Genomic DNA, 26413 nt, shown 5'->3' with positions numbered 1-26413 from the left:
CCTATCATCCTCGGAGAGTGAAATGGGAAAAGAGAGAACTTACCTTTCTATTTCATGCTGATGGCAGGTTCGAGGACTTTATAACAATGTAATCCATTGACGGAAATTCGTTAATTAGAACCAAATCCTACCGAATCCCCAGAAAATCTCGTCCATTGTTTTCGTCAATGATACACGAGCAACAATAGCTTTGGCATTAAAATGTTCAGGTGTTTGAAGGTCTTTCGGTCGAGTTTGATTATTTCCTTTAGAATGATATTTCTGTTCAATGAGAAACATTGTTCGGAGTTCGGAGTTTTTCGTTACGATGAAATGATGATTGATTAGCTATTTTTGATTTGTGTCGGGTGGAATGGCTTATTTTGTATTATAGTTCAAGTTTCCATCATCACCTGTATTGATTTTTAAGCTAGCTAATCTAAAATTGCACGAAAATTAAGGCAATCTTAAGCTACATTCTAAGAAGCACTTTAACAATCGCACCACGTTACCATTTCACTACCCGGGAAAATCCTCGATTTAATTCCTCTCCGAAACACCGTTACGATGGGAAACGGGTCGCAATTTAAATTTCATTAAAGTAAATCTGATCCGTGTAGAATCACCGCTCGTGCATTACGGAGCCCGACGCGCCCGCTTTTTCCACCCAGGGAAACCAATTGGCCTAATTAATAATGGAAAGCACTGAGGCTTCTGCAAATCCAGCTGCATTAGGGTGTGATATTAAAAAAGAAAAAAAAAACCATCGAGAATCAACGAGTCAGTGGAAAAAAGGGAGAAAGTTAAATCGTGGAAAATGAGGAGAAAAAAAATTGATATGCCCGGTTGCAAAAGGGAACAAACGAAGGGAAATGATAGCGAGCAATGAGAAGAAGAAAAAAACATTCTAACACCAAACGGATGAGCAAAGGAAAAGTCCGAGAAGGATGGGAAGGGGATGAAAATCGTATGAATTTTTGATAGGTTTTAATGAAGCTCTGAAATCCAGTCCCCGGACCACTTGCATTCATCTGGGAGCGTATGAAAGTGGCTCGAAACGAAGGGATGAGAATGTGCAAGGCCATGCAAGAGTTTGGAAGGGTCCTTGCCATCATTGTTCGAGCTCAGATTATCTTGAACACATGAGGTAGAGTCGATGAGAAATGAGCAGAGAAAAGTTTGACAACAATGAGTAAAGGCAATGCAGAAGGGAAACACAAATGATATTACCATGAACCTTTTGTAATGAAATAAGGGGTAATTAATGACATTTTAGAAATCTTACTTATTTGTTTTCGGTAACAATGAAAGGGCACATTTCGTAGAACTTGAAGTGAACAACTATTGGATTAAACAACTCTTGAGTCTCTTCCTTCCTGACCAAATTTATACACGTATGTATCGTTCATGCCACAAAAAAAGGAGCGAAATGTCAGTCCAGCAGGATGGAGAACTCAATTGCAAAGCGAAAGGCTTTTCGAGAACGGTTCAGCCTATCGAGCGGGCCCGATCATGGCCGATGAAGAGAAACGGCTCGGAAATGAACCCTTTCCACACAAAGTGAAGCGGAAACCTTCCATTTCCTGTGACGTCGGGGGGATTGGTTCCTGCTGATTTGATTCCTCATTTTCCAGATAGAGACCAGACCAACTATCCAGACCAGAGTTACGAAGAACGTAAGAAATGGGGAAAAACGTGAACCGAAACGAGATCCTTGGTGCCAAATGTAGCAGCTTCGCTAATGATCTTCGATAAAACGTGGGGTGTTGCTGCCCCGGGGAGAAAGTTGGCATGTGTGTGTGTGTGTGTGTGAGTATGAGAATCGGCCAGCGGAGGGAAATCAATTTGACTTTCGCTTTCACTTTGCACCCGCGCTCCGAGCAGATCGGAAAGATACGTTGCTCGTAGTCTTTTCTTTTTTTTGTAACCATCCCCTTTGGCTCGTCAGTTTCGAAAAGGCTCACCCCGCTTAGAGACGACTTCCACTTTTTGCCGGTTTTTCCCATTGATTTGATCCATTTGGCCGATAAAGAACAGACCCCTATAAAGCGAGAGAAGGGTCACTGATGGAAGGATTCCGTTCCGATGTTGTGCCTACCGGTTTGAGTTTGGGATTGGAGCAACGTTTTTAAACCCAACCCAGCGGGAGAGACAGAGCGAAAGAGAGATACGGAAAGCAATCCATCGTCGCGCCGGTGGAAATCCCTCCCGAAATGTGCCCAACCGAAGGGGACACACTGACCATTGGGGTGATTTTGAAACATTCATCTGCACCGGGTGAGGAACGGAAAAAAGGATGACTTTTCTGTTTTGTCTCCCATCCCCACGGCCCGGTCAACGCGAACCGCTCCGTTGAGATTTACCATTTTTTCGTCCTTCGCATGTTGCGGGGATTTACGAAAAACACGCCGGACGAGATCGAAGGGTTTCGAGATGGAGCAGTCAGCAGTTTTCACACGGAATGAAGATTGGGTGCGAGTGTTTGTGTAATTGATGTGAACCGTTTCAGCGTGTTTCGAACGACGATTGCAGTGGCGTTGATAACGAGTGAAGAAATAAATCGATCCGGATAGTTTTTTGCTCACTCTATTTTTTTTTATTTACTTTCTAACAAGGTTCTTCATTCCACTTAAAGTATCTCGTGAAGTTTTTTGCTGGAAAGCAATGGAAAGTTTACAAAGACTCACGCTTCGATTTGCAATCAGGTTGGTCTTATTTACAAATCCAATTAGGATATCGCTGGACCGATTCAAATTAAAATGTATCTGATTCGAAAGCGAAAGACCCTATCAAGTAATTTATTGTGAACTGAAAGAAAACAATTCGTCTAAATTGTACAAGATTGGACAGAGACAGATTGGGTGAACTTTATTAAATCTGAAGATAAAAACCATTATTCCAATGATCATTCGATGGAGGTATCTTAAGAATCATTTTGTTGGGAGACAATTCTAACCCAATACTCACAGATTTATGCCGTCCACGACAAGTTTTGGAATGTTCAAACATCTGTGCTCACAAAGATTTCATTCCACATGAACTCTTTTAACAGTGTGTTTTATTTGAAACCTTTTTCCATACCTGCCAGCATTAATTTTGCAATAAGCCAATTTAAGCACTGAAGCCTATGATAAATGTGTTTGTGTTTCGCTTGCAAAGCAAAACAACGCGTCACGGCGACAAAACCAACAGCATGCAGCTGGAATAATAATGGCCACATTACGAACTTTCGACCGGAAATGGGTACAGCGACACCGATCCACATAAAATTAGTTCATGCAAGCAAAAACGAGTTGCCATTTTGAAATAAGCAGTTTTTTCCCCTCGAACCAGGGCGCCTTGGGTTTGCAACCCCCATTGCTAGCTAGTGAAAATGCGCTTCCTTCTCCCTCCCCCACTCTCATGTGGAAATAACCGTTGCATAGAATTATCATTTCCGTGCGAAACTTTCTCGCCATCGCAACGGGGCTGCAGCAGCAAGCCATGCCATGCTGTGCGCGACCAGCGGGAAAATGGAAAAATCAGCACAAAACTAACCCCCAGCCCCGCACGCATGTCCCGTGCGTCCTGTGTGTGTGTGTGTGTGTGTCGGCTCATCTTCGTCATTACCATTATCGATAAATTCTGATAAATTGCAGCAAACAACAGGAAGCAGGAATTCGTTTATGGCAAATCACAGCAAATTTCCAGACATCGACGGTGGAGTCGGTTCGTCGATAGCCGGGAGGTGGCGGAAAAGGACACGCAAGAGTCATAAATTTAGCCCTTTGTAAAAACGCGCAAAACATCCTGCCCCAGGAAGTCCTAAGACGGCGTCGGAGTCGGGCGCCACCGAAATGACTTTATTTATAGTGCTTCATTGTGTCCGGGGTGGTCGTTCGTTCGAGCTCGTTGCTTGTACTTTCGCAGCGTCTTCTCCTTCCTGCATGTTTTTTTTTTCGTTTGCTTTTTGTCGTGACCATCTTCCGGGAGAGAGCGGGTCATAATCGGGCGGGAATCGCCCTCGACCTCCGGACACCGTGACTTTTTCCCCCTTTTTGGCGCAGAAAACTCTTGTAAGGCGAGGGTGCGATTGTGCGTGTCCGCGTGCCCGGTGATCCACCCTTAGCGCCCGAGAGTGCTTACCGAGTGCGCCCTCAACACACGAGATCGTTGACCACATTCGATCTGAAGGATGGTTTTATTGGCATGTGAACGACAGGGTTTTTTTGTTCGACTTCTGCCACTTTTATTTGCTTGTTGTTCGGTTTCTCGCCCGGCTGAGTGCAGGGAGGGTGTGGGGTTTTTTATTACTACCACCATACAGCCCCTTTCAAGGTTTACCAACCCCCGGCCCACTCCCTCACGCACGCGAGCCTAACTGCGTCCTCCACCCCGGTGACCGCTCAAAACGGGGGAAGAAATCATAATCAATCGGATTGACAAACGTAGCGAAAGCGAAATGTCGTCGTTACGGCCCCCTATGGTACCATGGAGAGAACCCTGGCATGGAGGGGCACGGCAAAAAAGAAAAACAAGAAGGATACTCCCTGAACTCGCATGCGGGAAGGTGCACATCATCGTCTCCTGGGAACAATGTTGCATGTCCAGCAACGGAGAAAAGACATTTCACCCCCCGAGGGATGGTTTTTCCTCGCCCGACCGGTTGGTAGAGCTTCCCAATAGCTCCGTTTGCTGCTTGACATCGGAGGGAACCGACCTGGTCCCTTCGGTTTTTCTCAGCGCACGCTGGTTGACAAACCAATAAATGCGAAATAGTTGCGAAACATATCGAACGAGGAGAAAGAAATCCTTGGTCAGGGGCCGAGCGGGGAGGGGAAGGAAATAAAAGAACCACCCACCGCTTCCTTGCGGCCCACAAAACAAACAAACAAACGAGCGTATGAAAGGAACGCCAGAGAAAATCCATCCCCGATAAGGACGTGGCTGCCACCTTCGAAGGATGCCGCTTTTCACTCTCGAAGCAAGTGAAGACAAACCGAAGAGGACGGCCTACTGTTCTAGTTCCGATCACAGTGTTGGCCAATTGGTAGTAAGGACAGGGATGTATGCGTGTGTGTGTATTTTGTAGCTGCTAGCAGAGGGAGCCCTTTTGCGGTAGAATGGAAATGGACCGATTTTGTCGGTTTTCCAACATGTGCCGGAGGAGGGAAACGTGTGATGGAGTTTTCCCACTTTTGTTCAGACACCGTCGGAATCCTTGTCAAATGGACACTACACTTGCTTATCGAATAACAGTCTACAACAGTCCTCTCCGACACAATCCCGCCGGGGCAGCTGCAGATGGATATCGTTGATCTTTTGTTTAGCATTAAATTGGAGTTTACTTTACATTTAAACGTGTCGTTCACTACATTCGTTGAGAGTAGTTTATACGTTCAATTTTTGGGAATCATTCGTTTATTTAAAACAGTATAGCAAAATGTTTTACCCTTTGGTACTGTCAAAGGTTCTACGAGTTGTATCATGTAATTACTATTGCATACATCTAGGCGCCAAACATTTGCAGAGCGTTGGAGCTATTTTAAAATTTATCGTTACATCCAAACCATTGCAACGACGTTGTACTGCATATCCTTTTACACGCACCAACTTCCCCGGTGTTGACGATGTTTAGCGCGAGTTCTTGTTACGTAAATTAATTATTGTGAATAATTAAATTCACAACCCTCGTCAGCGAACAACGCGCGCACGCCAATGTTTCATACGTAACTGTAAAGAAGACGCACCGAACGATCCGTACAGTTCGCTCGAGGAGCGTCTTCAAGAAGCTTCGCTAGCCAACTTTGCGGTCCCGAGAGTCACCGAAAGTTCAGCGTTCAGAGAAGCACAAAAGATCCCCCGAAGAACGGAGGGCGCCGGTTCTTGCCTCGGCGGTTGTATGTGTCTGTGTCCCCTGTAATTGGATGTATATTTTCTCAATAAATAATAAGGTTTGTTATTTGTTTATCTCGTTACAGACGGTGACTCCGATGTCGAAATGCTGCTCGTCCTGGAAAACCTATCCGAGGGAAAACTATCCTGTGATCCCGCCACCACCACCACCTGCCCCTCGTTGGGGGTTGGTGGAAGAAGACCCTCGTTCGCTTTCACTCCAAAGGGTGCCGTTTCCTATTGATGAGGTTGTTTCCCATCTTCGACGGAGGATTGTTTCTCTGCCGAGCGGACACAACGGTTGATGGTTGCTTATTGTTGTTTCTACAGCTTGCCCATCCCTGGCCACCAACCTTCCGTAGATGTGTGTATGTGTGTTTGATTTCGAATCGCCATCATTATGTAACCGATCCCTCGAGGGACTCTCACTTTCTCTCTCTTTCTCTTTCTCTCATCCCTTTGAACAACCGACGTTCAACCGGTGCTTGCGATACTTGGGATTCCAAGCGCTCCGAGGTCTATCATTGCGTCGATCCAGTTTCAGTTCTTTAACGCAAATGAAACCAAACGAAGGCACTGTAAAAAGGTCCTTGATCGAACGGGCGGACTCGTCGGCAAGCCGGTGCAGCAGACGGTTCTCTACTCGAGCGAGCGCATGAGGGCGCATGAATTTTGCAACAGCGTTACCAATCGCCTCGACCAGCTGTTGCACGGACCATCTGACGACTTCCTTCTTTATTCTCCGCAAAGACCGCAGAAAAAAAATCAATAGTTGTTGGTCACGGATCTGCCAACATCCATTTACTTTCCTCCCGCGCCCACCCTGGCTGTCCTTGGACCGAACGGATTTTTCCCTCTTTCAAAAACCACTCGTAATCGCTACTCGGAATGCTATTCCTGTTCCATCACTCTCGTCATCCCCCGGCGCCTTTTGGCATGGTGTGTCATCGTTGTGGTGAAGGGAAAAAGTCACAACACTGCGAGTCACGGCACTAGTTTATCGATATAAATTTTCAATGAGGAATGTGTGTGTTGTGTGTGTGTATGAATCGGGGGTTTCAAGAGGGGGTTTAACAGCGTCGATGGAATCGATATTTCCCGAGGTACTAGCGTTCCTTTGTGATGCATTTTGTGATGTGATGAGCTATTGAATGTACATTCAGAGCTTACGTATTTACTCAAATAAGTTAAAATTTGAGTAAGGAACAGATAACATTTTAAATAAAATTGTCTCCTATGAAAATTTTGGACAAATTTATTCATTTGTATCTTTCACCCAAAATTTATTTTAATTAACTCTTGAAATTGGTTGTTTCAAATCTCATAACATTGATGAATCATTCGAAACTTGCTTGAATCTTGAATATATTTTTCATGATTCTTCATGATTCTTTGCCTTATATGGATCCAGAAACCAGAAAAAAAAATAGTCTTTTCTAGCATTTATTGTGTGTGTATTGTCAATCATTGGGGTTTATGAATCTGCTTTATTAAGATTCTATCATTTAAGAAAACTAGAGCAAAGAGTCATGGAAATATTTGCATCTGATTCCAAAATACCCAAGTCAAACTTATAATGTTTAATTTATTAGAAGTTAACAAAATTGAGTTAACTCAATCACAATTTTTGGGTAATCTTTTCAAATTTGTTTTGATTTCTCAGGATAGATGTTCAGCCATCATTTCGATGATGCCATAAATGGTTGTACAAAAAGAGTCCAAATTAATTGTGGGAAATATATTCAATTCCATCTCCACAGTCACTTCTAATAGATAACCTCACCCTCATCCCCGACCCCCTAAACCAGATATTAAAAGATACCGTAATGAATTTTGGGTCGAGCGACAAACGGCAAAAACGATTGCTATCGGGCTCAGCAGTGTTTACCTCAAAACCGACCGGTATGAGCCTTGCTGGTAGTTCACCCTGGTTCCCCTTCTCCCCATACCATCGCATCCTTGCGCTTTCGTAGGAAAAGTAGTGCTTTACATTATTCAACTCCGACCAAGATTTATGTCAAGTTCTAACCTAACCTTCGTTTGTGCAGGTGTTGTGAAGGCGAGTCTTTACTGCGGGTGGCTTTGGTCCTTCCTTCAACCCCTCATCTCCTCTCCTCTCTCTCTCTCTCTCACATACACACACACACACCCGAGCGAGCTCATTCGCTTTCGTTGCGTTTAACGTGGAGCTCACTTTCTCATTCCTGAACTTCCTTTTCTGACAAGCCTTTCCTGTTGTCGTCGTCGTCGTCGTCGCCGTTGTCCCCACCCTTCCGGCACTATTTACTGCCCCTTTGGTTGCGTCCTACCCCAGGGTCCGGCGAGTTTTATCTTCCAGCGTTTCTAGCAGGGGAAATTTCAAACCACGCGGAACCCAAGAAGGTGTCAAATGGAACACCGGGCAGCTCCGGGGTGGTTCGTTCCGCTTCAACCGGAAAAGGTCCTGAGGCTTACCATCACCACCCCCGGTTGTTTCCCGGCGTCCAGAGGCGTGTAGAAAATATGTTTCCTGTTGAAATGGATATTTCCACTCATAAACAAATCACTTTCCTCGAGCGCAGTTTCCATTTCCACACAAACACACGTACACACCGAGTAGGTCCACTTTGGAGCAGGTCCTTTAGTGGAAGGCAAATAGTGTTGTTGTTTCTCATCGTCCTCGTCTTCCTGCGCCCTTCTTCTAGCGCCGCGTTTTGTGTACACAACACGCACAATCGCCGTTTGGTAAAAGTGTTTATTTTTTATTTTCACTCTTTAGACGCTTCCGCCGTCCGTCGTGAAAGGATTCGTAACGGGAACGGTGTGGCGATGACGGCTGCCGGCGTCGTTGCGGATGACCAGGTCGTGACGAGAGAAAGAGGCATAAAAAAACGCATGTTTCCTGTCCAGTCCGAACCGAATCGCATGCTGGCCGACGATGATGACGGCGGCGCTGACGTTTCCCGCGAGCGAGCGGCTGGCGTCATAATTCTTTCCGTTTCCGGACCAAAACCACCACCGCCGGGTGGATGTGTTCGTGCGTGTATGTGTGTGTGTGTGTGTGTGTCCCTTTCCTCTTCGCTTTTCACCCGAAACCATGGATCTAAACACCGAAACACACCCTCCCGTTCTTCGGGTTCTAATCGAAACAGGAAACGGCAATTCCACTTCGCCCCATCGCCATCGGCTGTCGCGCGTGGATCGTGGTGGATTTTTTTTCTTCCAAGCCCTTCCCGTCCCGGGACATTTGCACCTGCGGCATGAAGGGAAAAGAAAAACACACACACCCAGCCCGGGACGAACAGAAACAAAACGACTGGCCAAAAAGTAGCCAAAATAGAATTTCAAACAGGCACGGTATGGCCTGCCAGGAATGCAAAAGGGGAAGGGAAGGGACATGAGAAAAAAATAGCGGGCAGGACTCGGAGGAAATGAAACTACGCCTTTGTTCGGCTTGGTGTAGTAGTATTTTTTAAAAGGTTTTCCCTGTTTTCGAAACTAATTTCCCGAGGCGGTCAAGCACGGCACGCGGCGGGAGTAAAGGTGAACCCATTACAGCGCGTCAGTCGTTGGGTGGACGAGCGGGAAAGATAAGGGCCGCGTGTGCAGCAGCACCAGCAGGCGGAAGGTCACGGGAGATATTTATGAAGCAACACTCAAACACAACACAAGCGTCGGTCAGTTCGGGCAGTACAACTGCAGCAAGCGAAACGAAAAGTAACGAAACGTTCCATTGTTTTCCCGGTTTTCCACTCTCCAAAACACAAAGAAAAATAAGGAAAACCGAGCTCATAGTAACAGCCACGGTGCAAATGGGTTCACTTGCTTTCACAAGGTACGAGTCGGAAACATTTGTAATGAAGCAACTTGTCGTGTTGACTAACTTTAAAATATGGATCCTGGCGGGTTTTCACCCGAGCATGGGACTGCGAGCTTTCTGGAGCCAACTATGGCGTATACCTGACCTCGTAGTACCAATTAAGATGGAGATCCAAACAGAAAAATGAAACAACACGAAATTATCCTCCCTTAAATAAAGTGCACGAAATTATGATCATGAAGACACATCGCCCCGAAACGTTTCCGCTTTGATTTACGATATAATTAAATAAAAACTCACACCTTTCATGTTGCATAATGAGATGTTAGCATTACTCTGTGCGGTTTATAGGAATGTAATGGGGTGTCATTTCATTTACAATCACCCTCATTCTGGGGAAGCAACATCCTAGAAACACATTGTTGTGATGCTAGGCAGCAACGCAAACGGTTGAGATTGAATTAGATGAAGTTCCGCGAATTTGGCCACAACGCCACCGTTTCCGCCTAATGGAGCCCAAAATGGGCCCTCGCCAACCCCAAAACACAGTGCACGCTCGGCTGGGCTCGAGTTAATTACGAATTTATTCCTCTTCATCGCACGCGCATCCGGGCGCGAACGGCTGCTGCTTGAGCGGATCCCAAATGGATCGAAAAATAGCCCACAAGCGGGGCGGCCCATTGAAGCCAATCGTCGTGTAGTTAATAAGTTTCGTCCCATCCTCCATCCCCGTGTGTGTCGCGGAGAAAGGTCCCTTGACACAACGGCAAGTGAATGGCAAGGAAGCCAAAATTCATCCATCGCTTCCGTGCGGAGCGGTTGCACGCTTCCGGGTGGAGCTCTATACCGATTTCCTGTGTGGAGTACGCCCGTTTGTGTGTGCGCGTGTGTATCGGGATACGTATATTTTCTAAAATACGATCACGTCCGTCCCGGCCACCCGCTGCCCTAAGGACCTTCGCCCGAAGTGTTTCCGAGCGCACAAACTACATCTGTGCGACTACCAGGAAGAGTTAAGGTAATTTAATCTGCATGACTGATGTGAGAGAATGTGTCACCTTGGTGCCTTTCCTTCCCCGGCGCTGCTGGAAGCAATTTCTACTCCTTTCCTCCACCTAAGCACCTTCTCTTCCCTCCTCCCTCTTGGTATGCCACTAAACAACAGGACATCTTTGTCGCTTCTTGAAGCGCACGCAAACCAAACCCGGCGTGCCTGGGAAGCACTTTGGAAGCGGAATTCAATTCAACTATAATAACTCATCCATAACTCAATCCGCCAAACCAACTCACACATGCTGTGTGACGTGATGTGCTGGTCTTTTGTTCATGTGTGTATGTGTGTGTAGATGAGAGATGGGGATGCAGTTTTGGCAATGCAAGAGGAAGCAATTACAGTCACCGTATGCAAATGCGGGGATCGCTGCCGGCGTATAGCCGCCAGCTGTTGGCCCGAGAAGTGTCGGATTGTTTCGATGGGGCTTCCAATTTATCCGTTGTGATGAGCCGGAAGTCGTTCGGGAGCAGCACTGGGGACATGCTGCTGTGGGAAGAAAATTGGACTTAAAATGATCGATAGTTTCTGCTGCCATGTGGTGGGGGTTTAGGTGATTGGAACCCAGCTAGAGTTTCGTCATTAGCAATGAAAGTTTGTTTTTAAGGCATTAATCCTTAAGTAACTACCACAAAAATCGTATCAAAATAGATTTATTGATTTTATGTCTAATCTAACCTCAATCTTTATATTTCTTACAGCTATTAATCTACTCAGTTTCAGTTTTTTGTATGCCGGATTTACAAAAAAAAACCCATGGATAAAATGAAACAATAAACTTGAATTCAAAAGGAGTCAATTGGTTAAACTATTAACTATTAAATTAATTTTATAGAACTCCAGGTATGATTGTTTGAAATTGACGGTGATATAAACAAACAGTAAAGGTGAAAATATATATAAATGGTATGACTTGCTTTTTGAATACAAATCTTATAAAGTCCACTTTTAATTTGAACAAATGTTTCAAAATCGCTTTCTATTTTTACATTTAATTTGTTAACGTTTGATATTCTGTAGTAGAGAATTTGTAGTAGAGAATAATGTACAATTGTTGAATTTAAATGTTATTTTTCGTTTCCATTTTCCGTTTTTCGATTCTCAAACATTGTTCAGGTAGTCTTTTAAAGGTTTTTTTTTCATCCTGTTTAACATTTTATCATTTGATCCACTCCACACTAGTTGTACGAGTACACAAACCGGTAAGACACAAATTACTCACCCTGCACCACAACTCCCTACCTCACGAATGAACACTACACTGGGGAAAATTATTTCCACGAACGGCAAAGCCCTATTTCGATGCAGAAAACCGACCCGATTGGCTTCGGATCCATCATTTATTCATTCATTAATGAAAGATAATTGAGCTATCCGCAACAGTCGGCACGATTTCTCGACACCAGTGTTGCATCATGGGCCCCGTATCGTGGCTTGAGGGAGTGATTCCGATGACGTGCATGCACTCCCGCACTCAAAACAATGGCCGATTGCGCCACATCATCATTGGTGGTTATCCTATCGGACACGATGAATCGGTTCAATAAAGTGCATGAAGTGTCCGGCCGGGGAAGGGGGATTTGGATGGGGTAGCCCAAGGGTTAGGTAAGTCGCGTGCACACACATGACAGATACGATCTGGAGCCGCCCATGTACATTGTAGTAGCCTTTGGAAAGTGACGTCCGAGTGCGATGGCTGCTACCGATAATCACCATGACAGCGTTCAAGTGCGACAACAATCAAGCAACAGGAGAGAGGAACATTCGAATATCCTTCATTACTAATTGGATGCACTTAAAATTTTCCTAAAAAGTGTCCGTCTTCATGATTTAATTATGAAGCCATTTGAGGCGATTTAAATCTTTACCGGAGGAAAAAGTTAGTTTCTTCAGGGTTTAAGATAAACGATACATTTAATTCGATAAATTTACCCTGTTATCAACTTGAGCAAGAGTCCATCATTAGCCAGGTACGGCACACTATCATCACCCCGGGCATGCTCTGAAGTAACCCAAGGGACGAATGCTCACCCGGGGCCGCAGCTGGCGGTCCATTAAAAACACCTAATTTAGGACAACCCATCCTTTTTGCCTCCACCTTCGCCGGGGACGGATAAAAACGGTTATCAAAAAGTCGTCTATCGCGCCATAAACGAAACGGACCAGTCGTCATTCGATGGCAAGTTCAATGGGTTGGAATTGCTAGGACGAGGGGTGAGAAGGGGGTGTCCCGTGGGGCGAAGGGAAAAAAGATGGAATGTCTGCTCGACGCTTGGCGCGGCCAATCCATTAAGATAACAGTCCAACGAACCGCTGCCCGACTCCCGATTCTTCTCATAAGTTCCCAGGTTTTCTTTTTAGTTTTCCCAACCGTGTGGAGTGGAAAAACAGTGCCCTGTCACGCACGTCACCCCCAGCTGGCGCACACTCGGGGGACCTACTTTTGAGATGTTCCACGTTGCCGTCGTCGTCGTCGTCACTGACCCGAGGTTCCAATACACTAATAATAATAATAATCTAAAACTATTACGACGGAATGTTTTCCACCTTTCCCCCACCCGGGCGTCCAAGTTTCGTCGTGCGGCCTTATGTTTTTCCGTTGTTTTGCTGGCCCCACACATTGCTTCGATTTTCCCTATCACTCCCGACACAGAAATGTGATTTCGGTGCTCTTTGCTTTCGCCCAGTTTGTCCCACAAATTGATAGCCCACTATTTTAAGGACAACCCCCCAACCTCCCTCCCTCCTACCTCCCGCATCGGACAATGCACGACCTCCGGAAGGTCCTTTTGGGGATAGGGGGAGTGAGGGGAAAAATGTACATAAACGCAATACACCAGCGCCCCCATAATGCGTACATATTAGAAACACTTCACTACCACCACCGATGACATAATCGCATAATCATTCGAAATAGGCTCCATCTATTCATCGCTTCGCTACACACAGGGGACGACACGGGGGGAAATCGCTGGAAGATGGGAGCGGTACCCGGGAGAGGGCGGGTGGGTTTGGTAAAAGTTTTACTTTGTTTTCGGCTGCGTAACTTCCGACCCCGTCGTTGCTGATGATCCAACTCCTTTTCCCGAATGCCTACGGAGTGTGCTTCCTTGTAGACTTCATCGGCATGACTCACTTTTGGGCCCCCCCTTGTCGAGGAAGTTCCGAAAACCCGGGAACCCCCGAGCCAGCGCGCCCCTTGCCACGCTAGGGAAAACCGACAAAACGAGCAAGGTTTGGTCGAAAATGAGGATTTTATGACGATTATTACCGTCAGGTTTTATGAGCTTTAATGGAGTTGTGTCAATGCTTCGGTGGACTCCGCGGGGAGGGGACACCGGGCGAGAAGGGGAAGTTCGGTGGAAGGTACCGGATGTCTAAATGCGCCCGTGTGTGTGTGTGTGTGTGTGTATTTTTATGGAAAAACAAAAATCGAAGGCTGGAGCCCGTCAGGAGTGGTTGGTTTTTGATCCCGACGGTTTTACCGTTTGGACGTGTTTTTCCGACTCCAGGATTTCCCGGCCCGGGCCTTGCCATCGGTACGTGATGATTCCCTCTTTTCTAGGGCACGCCCGGGGTAAGTCGGTCGATTCGGTGCGTAATGGTCCGCAGAATTATCCCTTTTTTCCCGGTTCAACGAGGGGTGGATTTAGCATGCTTCCTTCGATTTTCCAACAAATTGTTTATTCAACTCGAGGAACTATAATGTTCACGAAGATTAGGGATGGATAAAGATTAGGCAAAGTATGTCTGGGGTTAGGATTTGCCTATCGGTTCCGGTTCAACAGGTTGTGATTTCACTCCCAACTCATTGTTATTACATAAAACAGCATGGGTTGAACAAGTGGCTCAGTGGTTCGTTAAATGTGTTTTGAAAATTAATTTTCCATTCGCACATTAAGCTGTACCTTTCGATACTTTCAAATGAATAAAATATGAAATGGAAACATAAAGCGCGCCGCCTTTGATCATTAATAAAGCATCGGCACCTTCCGATCCCCCCCCACCAAGATAAATTTGCTCCGTGATGCTTTTGATCCTTTTGCCCGGAAATGGTACGCTATCGCTTTCAGGGGCGTCCGGGAAAAATGGAAAAATGGAAAAATTGATCAAAAGGATGCCCAAACAAAACCGAACGTAAAAGTACGGGAGCAAAATATCAATCGGTCCGTTTCTTCGCCAATCAAAACCGAAATTTCATCGCGAAAACTCCCACCGAACAAAGTGATTCCTTTCGAAAGGGAGTCGAACGGAGCCGAAGGAACCGAAAGGCGATTGAAAGATAGCAATCATAAACCATTTCTCTTCATTCGGTTGGGGATGGATTTCGGGCTGCGATCGTTCCTTATCCTGGCAAATGGTAAATGGCTGGCCACGAACCGGGAGGGAGGAACGAATGCCAAGATCCGACGGGCAACAAGAAAAGCAACAAGTACCGACAACATAAATCAGACAGTCGAACAATCCCTTCTCTTTCCGGGCGTCCCCTCCCCGGTTTCCACGGTTTCCATAAACAGTCAATCGGACTTACAAGATTGATTGCAACTCGGTCATGGCTGCCCGTTCGGCGTCATCCTTTTGGTAGATGGTTTGCCTTCGTTCGCCAAGACGGCCCACAAAAAAAAAAACCGGACTGCAAATCGTCCAAGGAAAAGCGTCCTCTGCGGAGGTTCCCTGAAGATTTTCCCAAGGAAGCGCCAGGAGCACGGACCGTGGACAGGAAACAGCTTTGGCAACTTTGTTCTCGCCCGCTCCGTCCATGCGTCCGTGTGTGTGTGTTTCCCATCGCTTCGTCCTGGCTTCGTTGGAGTTTATAAATAAAATTCGACATCCGACCGAAGAAAATCAAATTCAATGCTCGATGAGATGAAATCGATTTCCATACCTCAGCATTTAACGTGCCCGAATGGGGCCGAAACCTTCCGTTCGAATCGGTTTTCCGGTTGGAGATTTCGGAGAAATGAATGTCAGAAAGGATTCACCGAACTTATCCTCCATCAAGTGGCCGGTTTGATGATGGTTCAGTTGCAAGGCGAAGTTGTTTTTCCTTTCGGTTTCCCCCTGCTCCGACCCGGTGGACTAAAGTTTTCTAGCTTCGGTTTACATATAAATGTGGAATCTAAGTTTTTCGTCAAGTTTTTTTTTACTGGAAATCAATTTTCGGATCGATTTTCTTTTTTCCCCAATGATTTCGTTTTTCCCCTGTATGAAAGATAAATGATTGAAAGAAATTCTCCAAATTAGAAGTCCATTGGAATGGAAGCGGTTCGATATCGGGGCAGCGTGGGATGGGGAAATTATGTTTCGTTTTCTATTTTAAACCCAATAATCACCTGCCTTCAGCACAAAAGGCACTTAAGACGTAGCACAAGGTAAACAGTTTCGGAGGCTAAAAATAAACCAAAGGGTGGGTAGAGCGCACGTTCTGTTTCTTACTTTCAAATTTATTTCTATGTTTCACTTTCACTTTAGCTTATTCACATTGCGGTCACTTTCCGGTATCCGTTTTTTTGCTTCACTTTCGTTCGTGTGAAATTGTTTTTTTGGTACCCTTTTTCGGCAATCACTGCTTCTTAAATGCGGTTTTAAATGCTGTTCTCTATCGGGTTGTTTTTCTCTTCTCGCGTACAGTGAGCAACATTTTTGAGTTTACTGCTGCAGATTGTGTGAGTGTGTGTGTGGGCTGACTGTCTTTTAGTTTTGTTAGGTTTTTTCCTCCATCCATCGGTTCACCTTCTCAGTTCTATGCGGTTTTTCTTTTCTTTGTCCACTTCTATCCTTACTTAGTATCAGTTGCAAAGGGTACACCTTCAAGTATTTTCTCTCTAGCTTACAGACTATTTTTATACTCTTTGAATTTTTGTTTCTGTTATCAAAAAGAAAAAAAAATGAAGAAATTTCTCTCAAACGTCCCGTTCTGCACGCCACCTTCCCCGCACTGCATATGCCTGTTCACGGTCGCGTAACAGGTCGCGCTAAATTCACCTCCCCATTTCGGGACCCTCGACTCGGGACCGGATCAATTAGATTTCGTTTAAAGTCCACTAGCGAACGTGGACTTTGCGAAATTGTGGGCTCCGATTGTACCGCGTCGCTTTCTGATTCGCTGATAAAATCGATTTCATTAGCACATTTTTCATCCCTTCTTGCTTTCCTACCGAAATGGCGCCGCTAAGGCTATGGGTTTTGGGTGAAAATGATGATGTTTGTTCTCCGGTTCCCCCGGTTCCCAAAGCTACGGGTTGTGTCCTGTGTCGGGGTCAAGTTGTCCGAATAAAAAGGACCCCCTTGCCCACCGTCGGCACCACAACATGCTGACTCTGATGATGATGATGATGATCGATCACTAGTTTGATGTGATTGTGTGGTTCTGTGTGAAGGTGTGTTTATTTTTCTATCTTATCGTGTTCGCTAATCGCTACGAAATAGGTTGGCAAAATGTCCTCTCCACCTTTCTCTATATGATACATTCACGTACGTAAGGGTTGTGTGTGTTTGTGTGTGTGTGTGTCCTTGTCGGTGTATAGCGTAATGGTGGTTTCTGGTGCACGCTTTCGGAAAGGAGAAGGAGAGAGACGTACTAAAAACCGGCACGAAAAGAAGGTACGGCCACCCGTAAGAGCTTCTGAAGGGGAAACTGCGTGCCCGAAAATCGACTCACTACGGAAAGTAAAAATAATTTACCGCATCTAACTTAGCAGCTAAGTGACCGACAGAGTCCGGCGGTGGCCAGCAGGGTCGCTATCGCCAGCAGCACTCTTCCGCTGCTACTGCTGCCGTACCGGTCGCCGGCGGCCGAACTGTTCCAGGACAGGTTGAACAGGCCCTTCGATTCGCGCGGGTTCGGGTCACCGGTCGGGCCGGCCAACTCCTCCGGGCAGGGCAGCTCGTTGCGGCCCAACTTTAGCACGTTCATCGTCTGCGGTGCTTCCTTCGCCAGGGCGTCGTTCTCGCTGGCCGAATCTTCGATGTAGTCACCGTCCTCGTCCAGCTGATCGTACGAACCGAGCTGCGGCGACGGTGTCGTATCCTCCGACGGTTGGCCAAGGATGCACTCGATAGTTTTGAGGCTTTCCCGCAGTTCCTCGTTGCGCGTCCGATCGCTCACGTCGTACATCCACGCCAGGCGGCAATCACAGATGAAGCGGTTGTCTAGTGTTAAGAAGACGAAGGCAAACGAAAGAAAAGATGTTAAATCCAACGTGTGGAAAAAAACAGTGCGTCAATTTTCGAAAAAACAAATTCAAGATGATTTTCCTTTCCCACCTTTCCCCTTAATTTTATTCCAAAAATCATAAATCTTTAAACGGAAATCTCTCCTTGCTTTACGCAGAGTCGTAAACCTCATAAACTTTGGCAGATTTTGTCACTGTTTAAGAGAACCAAAGTCCAGCACAAAAACGCCATGCCCCACGTGCTGAAACGTTCAATTTCAATATGCAATTTACAGATTTTTCATTTTTCGATGGTTTGCGTCGGATAACTTTCAAAGCACCGTTGGCATTTTCGGCTACGACGAGCAAAGCCGGTGGGCGCCAGCACAAAAGAGAATGGAAAGCAAAATTCCATCCGTCTGCATCCGTTCGGCTTCATCCATTCCATCATCGTCATCATCATCTCCATCGTGATCCTCGTCCATCGTTTCGGATGGTCTTCCGAGCAAAAAAAAACAAAACCAAGAGCACATCTGCCCCAGACGAACCGGTCACCAGGCGTGGGCCACCTTCGGAAGATGTAAAACCTTTTCATGTGTCAGCTGTCAACAGCAGTATCGAATGGCTATCGTCGACTTTGCCGTACAATCTACTTTTCATCATTCTCATACTACAAACGCTAGCGGTGGGGAGACTCCGGAACGCAGGGGGAATGCTGCGCAAGGACCAAGTTCATCGAAATCGCCTTCTGTCACCACATCGGTGAAGGCCAAACTCACAGCACGGCAACACGGCAACAGTTTGTCGGGACTGATGAGCTTCGGTGGAACCGGATCGAAACCGAAGGGCTGATGTTGAGGGTCATTTTGGGGTGATTTCCATTTTCCACCCATTGGAAACGACAGCAACTCCCTCCCGATGGACATCTGATGGTGAAAGGACTCTGACGAGAGGTGGCGAGCGGGGTGGTGGAATAGAATAAAAAGGCGTCCACAGTAGACTGTACCGAATTCACATCGTTTGGCGTTCGGGCTCGCCTGCTATCTCGCCAAATCCCTTCGATGACTTCGTACCAGACGGATTAGCAGGCGTAGTGACATGCAGTGCCTGCCCGTGCCCTTGGACGCACCCATTACTCCGGTTGCTGGGAAGTGGAGCTTAGGGAAAATCCAATCATATTTCGGTTAGTCCAGCGTGAGGTTTTACGAGTCTGCTGTTTGAAGAATGGCCGATAAAATGTTTCGTTTAAAGTTTGAACCGACCCGTTTAGCCTTTGATGGGTTGTGCAGCGGGATGGTCGAGCTCCGGATGAAAAAAAAAATACACGATGGGCATGCCGTAGGAAGATACGTAATCGATTTGACGCCGGTGCATCAGTTTTCAGGGTTGGACCTTCCCGGAAAAAAAATGTGTGCGTGAAAGAATTCGCCCACCGAAACGGGTGGGAGACTCACCTCGTAGTGACAGCAGGGCACTGCTGTTGACCAGATTGTCCATCAGCGGGACGATGTGACCGTACGTCATGGTTGTCAGGCGGTTCGAGTCCAGGTTGAGCAGCAGAAGCGCCGACACGCTGGTGAAGGTGGCTACGTCGAACGTGGTGATGCGGTTGTTCTCCAGATGGAGATAGTTCAGGCTTGTCAGACCGTCGAAGGCACGCTCGTCGATTTTCTGCGTGGCAAAAAGACAAACAAAGGCATATCAATTAATCTTCTCCTCACATCACATCAATGATGAACCGATGAATCGTCCACTCGAGAAGATACTCACCTCAATTCGGTTACTATCGAGGAACAGCATCTGCAGACTCCACAGATCAGCAAACACGAACGCTCCGAGGTACTCGACGTCGTTGTGCGACAGCTTCAGGATCTTCAGGTTCTCCAGTCCCTTGAAGTACTCGCGCGCCAACACCGTAATCTGGTTCGACTCTAGCCGCAGCTCCTCCAGCTTGGTCAGCTCCTCGAACCCATTGTCGTGCAGGTTCACAATGCTATTGTTGGCCAGGTTCAGCTTGATCAACTTCGGCACGTCGACGAACGCGTCGCGGTCGATCTTCTTGATGTAGTTATTTTCCAGCATCAGCTCCTCGAGAGATCGATGGTGCGCGAAAGCGTTAGCGTGCAGCGTTACGATCTGATTGTTCGGCAAGTTGATAACGCGCAGCTCGGTCAGGTTGCCGAACGCGAACGGGTAGATGTCGGCGATGATGCCGTACTCGATCGTAAGTGTGCGCAGCTTCAGCAGCGTAGCGATCACGTCCGACGGGATGTAGGTGAGGTTACCGGATTTGCGCACGGTAAACTTTAGGTGCTCCAAATCCGTTTGCGTGTGGAACGCGAGCCAATTGTAGTCCTTCCGCGGCAACTCACCGTCGAATATTGAACAGGATGCCTTCTGCGCTTTGGCGTGACTTTCGGGCGAGCAGTGACACGCCAGCTTCATGTTGATGTCCTCGGAACAGAGATCCATCAGCGGGGTTGTGATCGTGGGGGCCGATGCCATGATCTGTGCGGATTTGCCCTTGCGGAGTGTCTGCTTTTCGAAGCTTCGGGCTACTGTCGTGTAGGGTAGCGTCACTAGCAACACCACCATTAGCCCCATCAGGGAGCGTCCTGTGTTTATCGTTTGCATTTTGTTGAACTGTGTGTTTTCGAACTGGAAAGGAGAAAAGGAAAATAATGATCGTTAGAATTTGACAGACCAATCAATAACCTCATCGATATGAAGATACAGAATTGAGTTTTTCAGCAAGTAAGATTGGAAGTGTTACCGTGTGTTGAAATACTGAGACGATGATAATGTTAAGCTGAGATTATTAGCCGATATTTGGCCCAGAATTGATGCAGCGGCATCACTGGTTGATCACTTCAACAAGGGTAGTTAGCAATCCGAACAATGCTAAAGTCCAATGCTTATCAGTGATGATTATTTGTAGTATGAGTGAAGATGTCCATCATATGACATGTATATTACATGGCCCAAGGCATCGACAATACTTATTCAAGAGTTGTTTTTATTCGGGATGAGTGAATATTAGTGATACCATTCTGTGAACGAAGCCAAATACTTGGAATAAGGCGACGATACCGGGGTTTGAGAGTGTTCAGAAACCATTTACCCTGCATAGGGCAATGGAATATTAAACTACAACGACATGAGAGTAAAGACACAAAAAGTAATTACTAGTTTCTCATGGAATTTAGATGCGCTGCTAGAATTTATATTGCTCTTTATTCTGACTCTAGTTGCTCTTAAAAACGATATTCAAATAATCATGGCCAAACATAAATTTACATCTTTCCAAATTCGCCCAACTATGTTAGTAAATTTTAAACAAATTTATGTATGAACCAGTCTTAAATATATGCTGCAAGGATATTTACAATCGGATTCCACAAGAATCGCACAAACCACCGAACGATTTCCCAGCCCCTGCATGAAAACTCATTGACCCTTCTTCTCCATGCGGTCCTCCCGGACTCATCAAAAGAAATCAAGCCAACTGTCTCGCATTATCCAATCCCATTTCTGTCGGTGACAATTCGGCGAACATATGCGAGTTCCGGCGCTCCATTTGCCGTCGCCCTGCTCTTCGCCCGTTTCCAGCGTCGGAACGTTGCGAGTCGACGGTTTGAAACCTTTTCAATTAAAATAAATAAGTCCCGTCACACGTTGTTTGTCTTTCGAACGGAGCGCTAAGTTGTATCGCTAATGCAAAAACCGAATCGTACATTCGCTCCCGGGTATGGCTGTCTCCGCTTTTTGTTCTGTGCTTTGGAGTTTAGAATGTTCCTCCCTATGGCGCTAAGCCGGTGTTTGGCGGTGGCTGAACGCTGACGGTGAGCGATGCGGAATGTAAATAGACAAACATGTTAATGCCCTTCAACAGTTGCACTCGACGGCTGCCATTCGCCCCCGAGGGGCGTCTTTTTACTTTCGAATCGTTATCTGTACGCCGGGGGTACCGGGCGCTCGCGGGCTAATGGGATTTCGTACCCGAAGCAGGCCAAAAATTAAGCACCAGCAAATTTCCACCCCACCAACCCGGGGAAAATCCGTTGTTTTTTAAGCCCCGGTGCGGTGCGATTCGATTCGATTACAGGCGCAGTTGTGTTGACAGTGAAAGTGAACGCCGAACGCCGGTTATCTCTGTTGACTCAGTCCGGGCGAGAAGACGCATCGCCCTGGCCCGCCTCCGGCATTATTAGGCGACAATTGAGGCGGAGGACGACGGATTCGTCTGAAAGCAGAAGGGGTTCGAACTGCGCTTCTGCGAAGGACATTTTCATTCCGGGGGCTTTGGCTTCCGTCTTCTCCACGCGCGTTCGATTCAATCCTATCAAATTAGCATCTGATTTACTTAAGCAATTCCCTAACTTTGCTGGTGCGTTGGTGGCAATCCGATTTCCGTGGGTAGGGATAATGAAAATTAGCCCGAGTTGTGTGGTACCGCTTCGGTCGATGTAGGGAAAAGTTTTTCCTCGAGTCGCCTGGAAAAGGGGTTGCTTGATGTAGAGCGAGTTTTTTTACATTCTTAAGGATACTTTTGTCGACAATTGAGCGAACAAGTTTTTGGTGTGACATGTGTTTTCTTTTTAAAATGATTCGATTCACTTCACAACACAAACACGCTTTCTCCCCCCGGGGAACGTTAACGAGTCGGGAATTTCTTTGCCAGCTGTCGTAATTCAATCGAAGGCAAACGTTTTCCCGTTTCGTTCCCGCTGGAAAGTGGTGTTCATTAATTGTGTGTCTAACTGGAAAAAGGTCGTCCCCATCCGCTTCGATCGATCGTTTCCCAGCCTCTTCGATTTCCATTCAATCACATTACGCGAATTGGCAACTCGCATTTTCCCAGCCCGTTTCAAATTAAGCAATGAGGAAGCAAACAAGCGACACGCTTTTCCCAAGTCTTCAATTGCAACGCAGCTGCGGCCCCGCTTTTACTGCCGAAATTATGATCTTTTCTGCCGAAAAACTGCATTCGCACTTCCGGTCGCGCACCGGGTAAGCAAACATGCCGGGTTCCGCCAAAGGTCGAGTTCGAGTCACACGCTATTGTTCTCGCTACCTTCGTGATGGGCTTTCCCCCTTGCCGGCGTCCAGCGGTGTGCGTCCCGCTGTGCGCATCATTTTTCATTCAATTAATGCGCTGCCAATTTTCCCATCTCCGGTTGCAGTTTCCGGCGGCATCGGCCCGGCCCGGCGGAAAGTCATATTTCACGACCCGCTGCCCGGCCCTGCTGCTGGTTGCGTTTTTCTATTAGGAAATTAAAAAGGTCGGCCAGACCGCCCGTCGGCCCGGTGGTGCAATGTTTGCGACTGGAAAACTGGTGTTTTGCGCTGGCCACGGGGCAGCGATTAATGGCTAGCGGAAAAGATATCGTACTGGTTATTTTTTTTGCGTTCCTGCGGCTTTCCGCTGCTTTTCCAACGGGCCACACCGAAGCCTCGCTGCGGAACTCCGGCGTGTGGCAATTAAAGAGCAACCCCGAGTGACTTATGGTGAGACAGAGGCAGAGAAAAACAGAAAGTGCGAATAAATGTTAAGGTTGAAAAATTTTATTGAACCTTATTTTTATCGACGCAAAAGTGATTGGACCAATTTTATTATTGCGTTCAGTACTCTTCTCATTTGCGTGCAATACATAAAATAACTCCATTTGTTTTATCGACTTGAGAGTTTAAATTTGCTTTTTTACTTCTTGCAACTGGAGATATTAATCAAACTATCGAACCCGGGTCCATGCAAACGGGAAAACCTCCATTTTAAAGAGGCTTTTTTTCCCGCTGGGTTGTTGCTAAAATGTTTTGACATACGTTTCGCCCGCTTTTTGGCCCACGGTGGGATGCATTTTCCCAAGCGGTATAACAGCATGCATAACCCGCAGTGGGACATCCGTTGGCTTCAAGTCGAGTTTTTGGTTAATGCATATACCCGCCGCAGGTTTTACCCTTTTCCCAGATTGCACAATGGCGACAGTCGCTGATCATACAAGCAAACCCATAATGCAATGCCGCGAACAAAGAGCACCGGCTCTTAGCGTGCCCGAGACATGCTGAAAAGCGAGCTGGGAAAAACACGCAACACATTGAAAGCGCTACGTCGTTGCAATTTACGTTCGTAGGGTTGGTTTTTCCTTCCATTATCCGTTCGTCATTCATTGCGCTTCTTCACCCGTTCGCCCTTTCAAATCCTGTTTATCCGCTAAGGCTAATGCTTTCATCGAAGTTTCATCGATCCAACAGAATGTGCATTAAGTCCTTAATGTCATGCCGTGTGTTCGATAAGCATGGTGGAATGTGTAGCTCGAACCCCTTTTCACGATGTCCGCGTGCTCGAGGCGAGGCTGTTTTTTATATTCCCCTTTCTAGCACAACACAAAATAGAAAAGTTAAAAAGTGAAGATAACAACCCTCGGTACAATGGTTGCCGCTCAATATGTCGAGATTGAAGAGGGTTTTAATTATATTTTGATACACACACACACACACACATGCACAAGCGTGTGCGATCCCGGAAGTTGCAGATGCAGCTGCTGGAGAGTGTAAAATAGAGTCGTTTCCAGTTGCATCAACAGCTCATTACTGCCAGTCGTCGAGGGGATGTGTTCAACACTCCGAGAGGCTTGTCTAAAGACAAAAAATACTTCGAACCCGTAATACGCAATACTCGGTCGAAGGGGAAAAAGCGAACTTTCGTAACAAAGCGGAACATCTTGAGAATGACTCTCTTGATTCATGGTTGAAGAAAAAGCTGAACACGACGGTACGGATGCATTTCCCAAGGACCCTTTTCGAGTCTGGCCTACAACGCCGGTCGGGCCACTTCCGTTTCGCTTCCTGCCTTTTTAATGAGCTCTGCGCTCACATTGGGGAGGGGAGGCAAGAGAACGAATCATCGGCACCAGGACGGCGAGAGGTAACTGGCCACTCGAATGTCCTCTCGACGGTGGCTTCATTCGCCTGATTGGAAAGCAATACACACCGGGATTGAGGAGGGAGGTCCTATCGTGGTAGTTAAAAAAAGGGAAAGACTTGCACGACGGGGTTTGCGCTTCGAAAGGCAACTGTTGCGAGCGATCTAAATAGCTTCGTTACGGGTTGAACGTTCCCCTGCCGCTCGTGGAATCGAACGCAAACGATAAATCCCATGGATAACGAGGGGTGTTTTCCAGCGCCGGGAAAGTGGAAGTCGAAGGGATCAAAGTCCTGCAGTGGTAGGTTCATTCATTCATCGTCAACGATCGCACGGTGAAGGAGCGAAGTGGGAACGAACATGGTGACACAAGGAGATAAAAATGTGACTTTCGAGGGTAGAAAATGGCACAATGATACCAACCGATGAGCTCACGTTCGCATCGCGGACGGTTGGCAAATTAACGATGGAACGGATCGCTTGATGTTTTCATTACCCAATAGAAAACCGTGGAATCTTTTGAAATGGGTGTCTGTTCAAAAGCGACTTTTTTTCGAGCAGTGTAACGGCTTTGAAATATAAATTAAATGTAGTTCTTTCGAATTCCCACTACCAGAAGTTGTTTAGTTGTTGTAAAAACTAAAATTCACCTCAACCGTGTGAAGTTGAATCTCAATTGAGTTTCAAAATGGCAAACCGCTCGCAGATTCTCGAAAAGGCACCTGTTTTTTCTAACTCACTAACGAACGACTTGGTCGCAACTGCTGTTTCGCAGTCAATCAACCAAATCGCGACAAGGTTTTTCCTTGCAATTTTCCGAACTTGTACATTTCCCTTCGACGTACATCATTCCCACCGAGCGAACGAATCAAGGTAGTAAAAACTTTACACAAACAGCCCGATCGAAGAGAGGATCAAAAAGCGGGCAAAGAAGTGGCCAGAGAAGCGGTGGATTTACTTCATTTGTTGCTTTCTAAGCAAGGACTCGTATCATCTCGGTCTTCGTTCACTTCAGTCGTTCTAACAGCACTTCCAATTAGGCACTTTTTACTGTGGACTTTGCATTTCAGCTTCTCCAACCCACGCCCGGTTTCGACGGTGATGGTTGCCAATTGGCACATTTCCACCCCCTCTCCCCCAGAAACCGGTTGTATTCGTCAACCTGCGGCTTTCGCGACTCCCGATCGCGATGGGAAAGAAAAGGGAATGAAAAATACATGTCGATTCAAAGGTATCTCCCATCGAAGGGGAGGAAAAACACCATTCACCGTCCTGCCGAAATGTGAAAGGTGTGTTGCTTTTTTGTCCCCTCCTTCCCACCTTCTCCACCACTCACCGCCGCCTTTTTTGCTTCCGCTCCGAGGAACTCTTTCAGCAACAATCAACACGGAAGTGTGTATTCAATTTGTAAAAGCAAATCCTCCCCCTCCGGGGAGCGATTTTACTTCTGTGCCGATTCTTTCCCTGTCCCCGTTCCTTCGCTCTACCCGTTCCCCTAAAGCCACGCACAGATTTACATCGGTAGAAAAAAAATAAAAACATCGAATGGGCGAAGCGGAAAGCGGTCCACATTGTGCAGCAACTAAAGAAGTTGCGCGAAACCAGATTGAGGTAATTTTTTGCGCTTTTCATTG

At 46.6% G+C, this 26413-nt stretch overlaps 1 protein-coding gene across 1 annotated transcript; it reads right to left on the bottom strand.

Moving 5' to 3' along the window:
• Positions 1-17397: 17397 nt before the first annotated feature.
• Positions 17398-20491, bottom strand: LOC131284178 (connectin-like). Its single transcript, XM_058313033.1, has 3 exons — positions 19628-20491; positions 19312-19528; positions 17398-17855 (listed from the first exon to the last, which is right to left on the bottom strand). Exons 1-3 carry the CDS (start codon positions 20489-20491, stop codon positions 17398-17400), a joined length of 1539 nt encoding a protein of 512 aa, XP_058169016.1.
• Positions 20492-26413: the final 5922 nt, after the last annotated feature.

The sequence above is a fragment of the Anopheles ziemanni genome, chromosome 3, assembly GCF_943734765.1.
Source record: "Anopheles ziemanni chromosome 3, idAnoZiCoDA_A2_x.2, whole genome shotgun sequence".
Taxonomy (NCBI): Eukaryota; Metazoa; Arthropoda; class Insecta; order Diptera; family Culicidae; genus Anopheles; species Anopheles ziemanni.
This window is presented reverse-complemented; position numbering and strand designations above follow the sequence as displayed.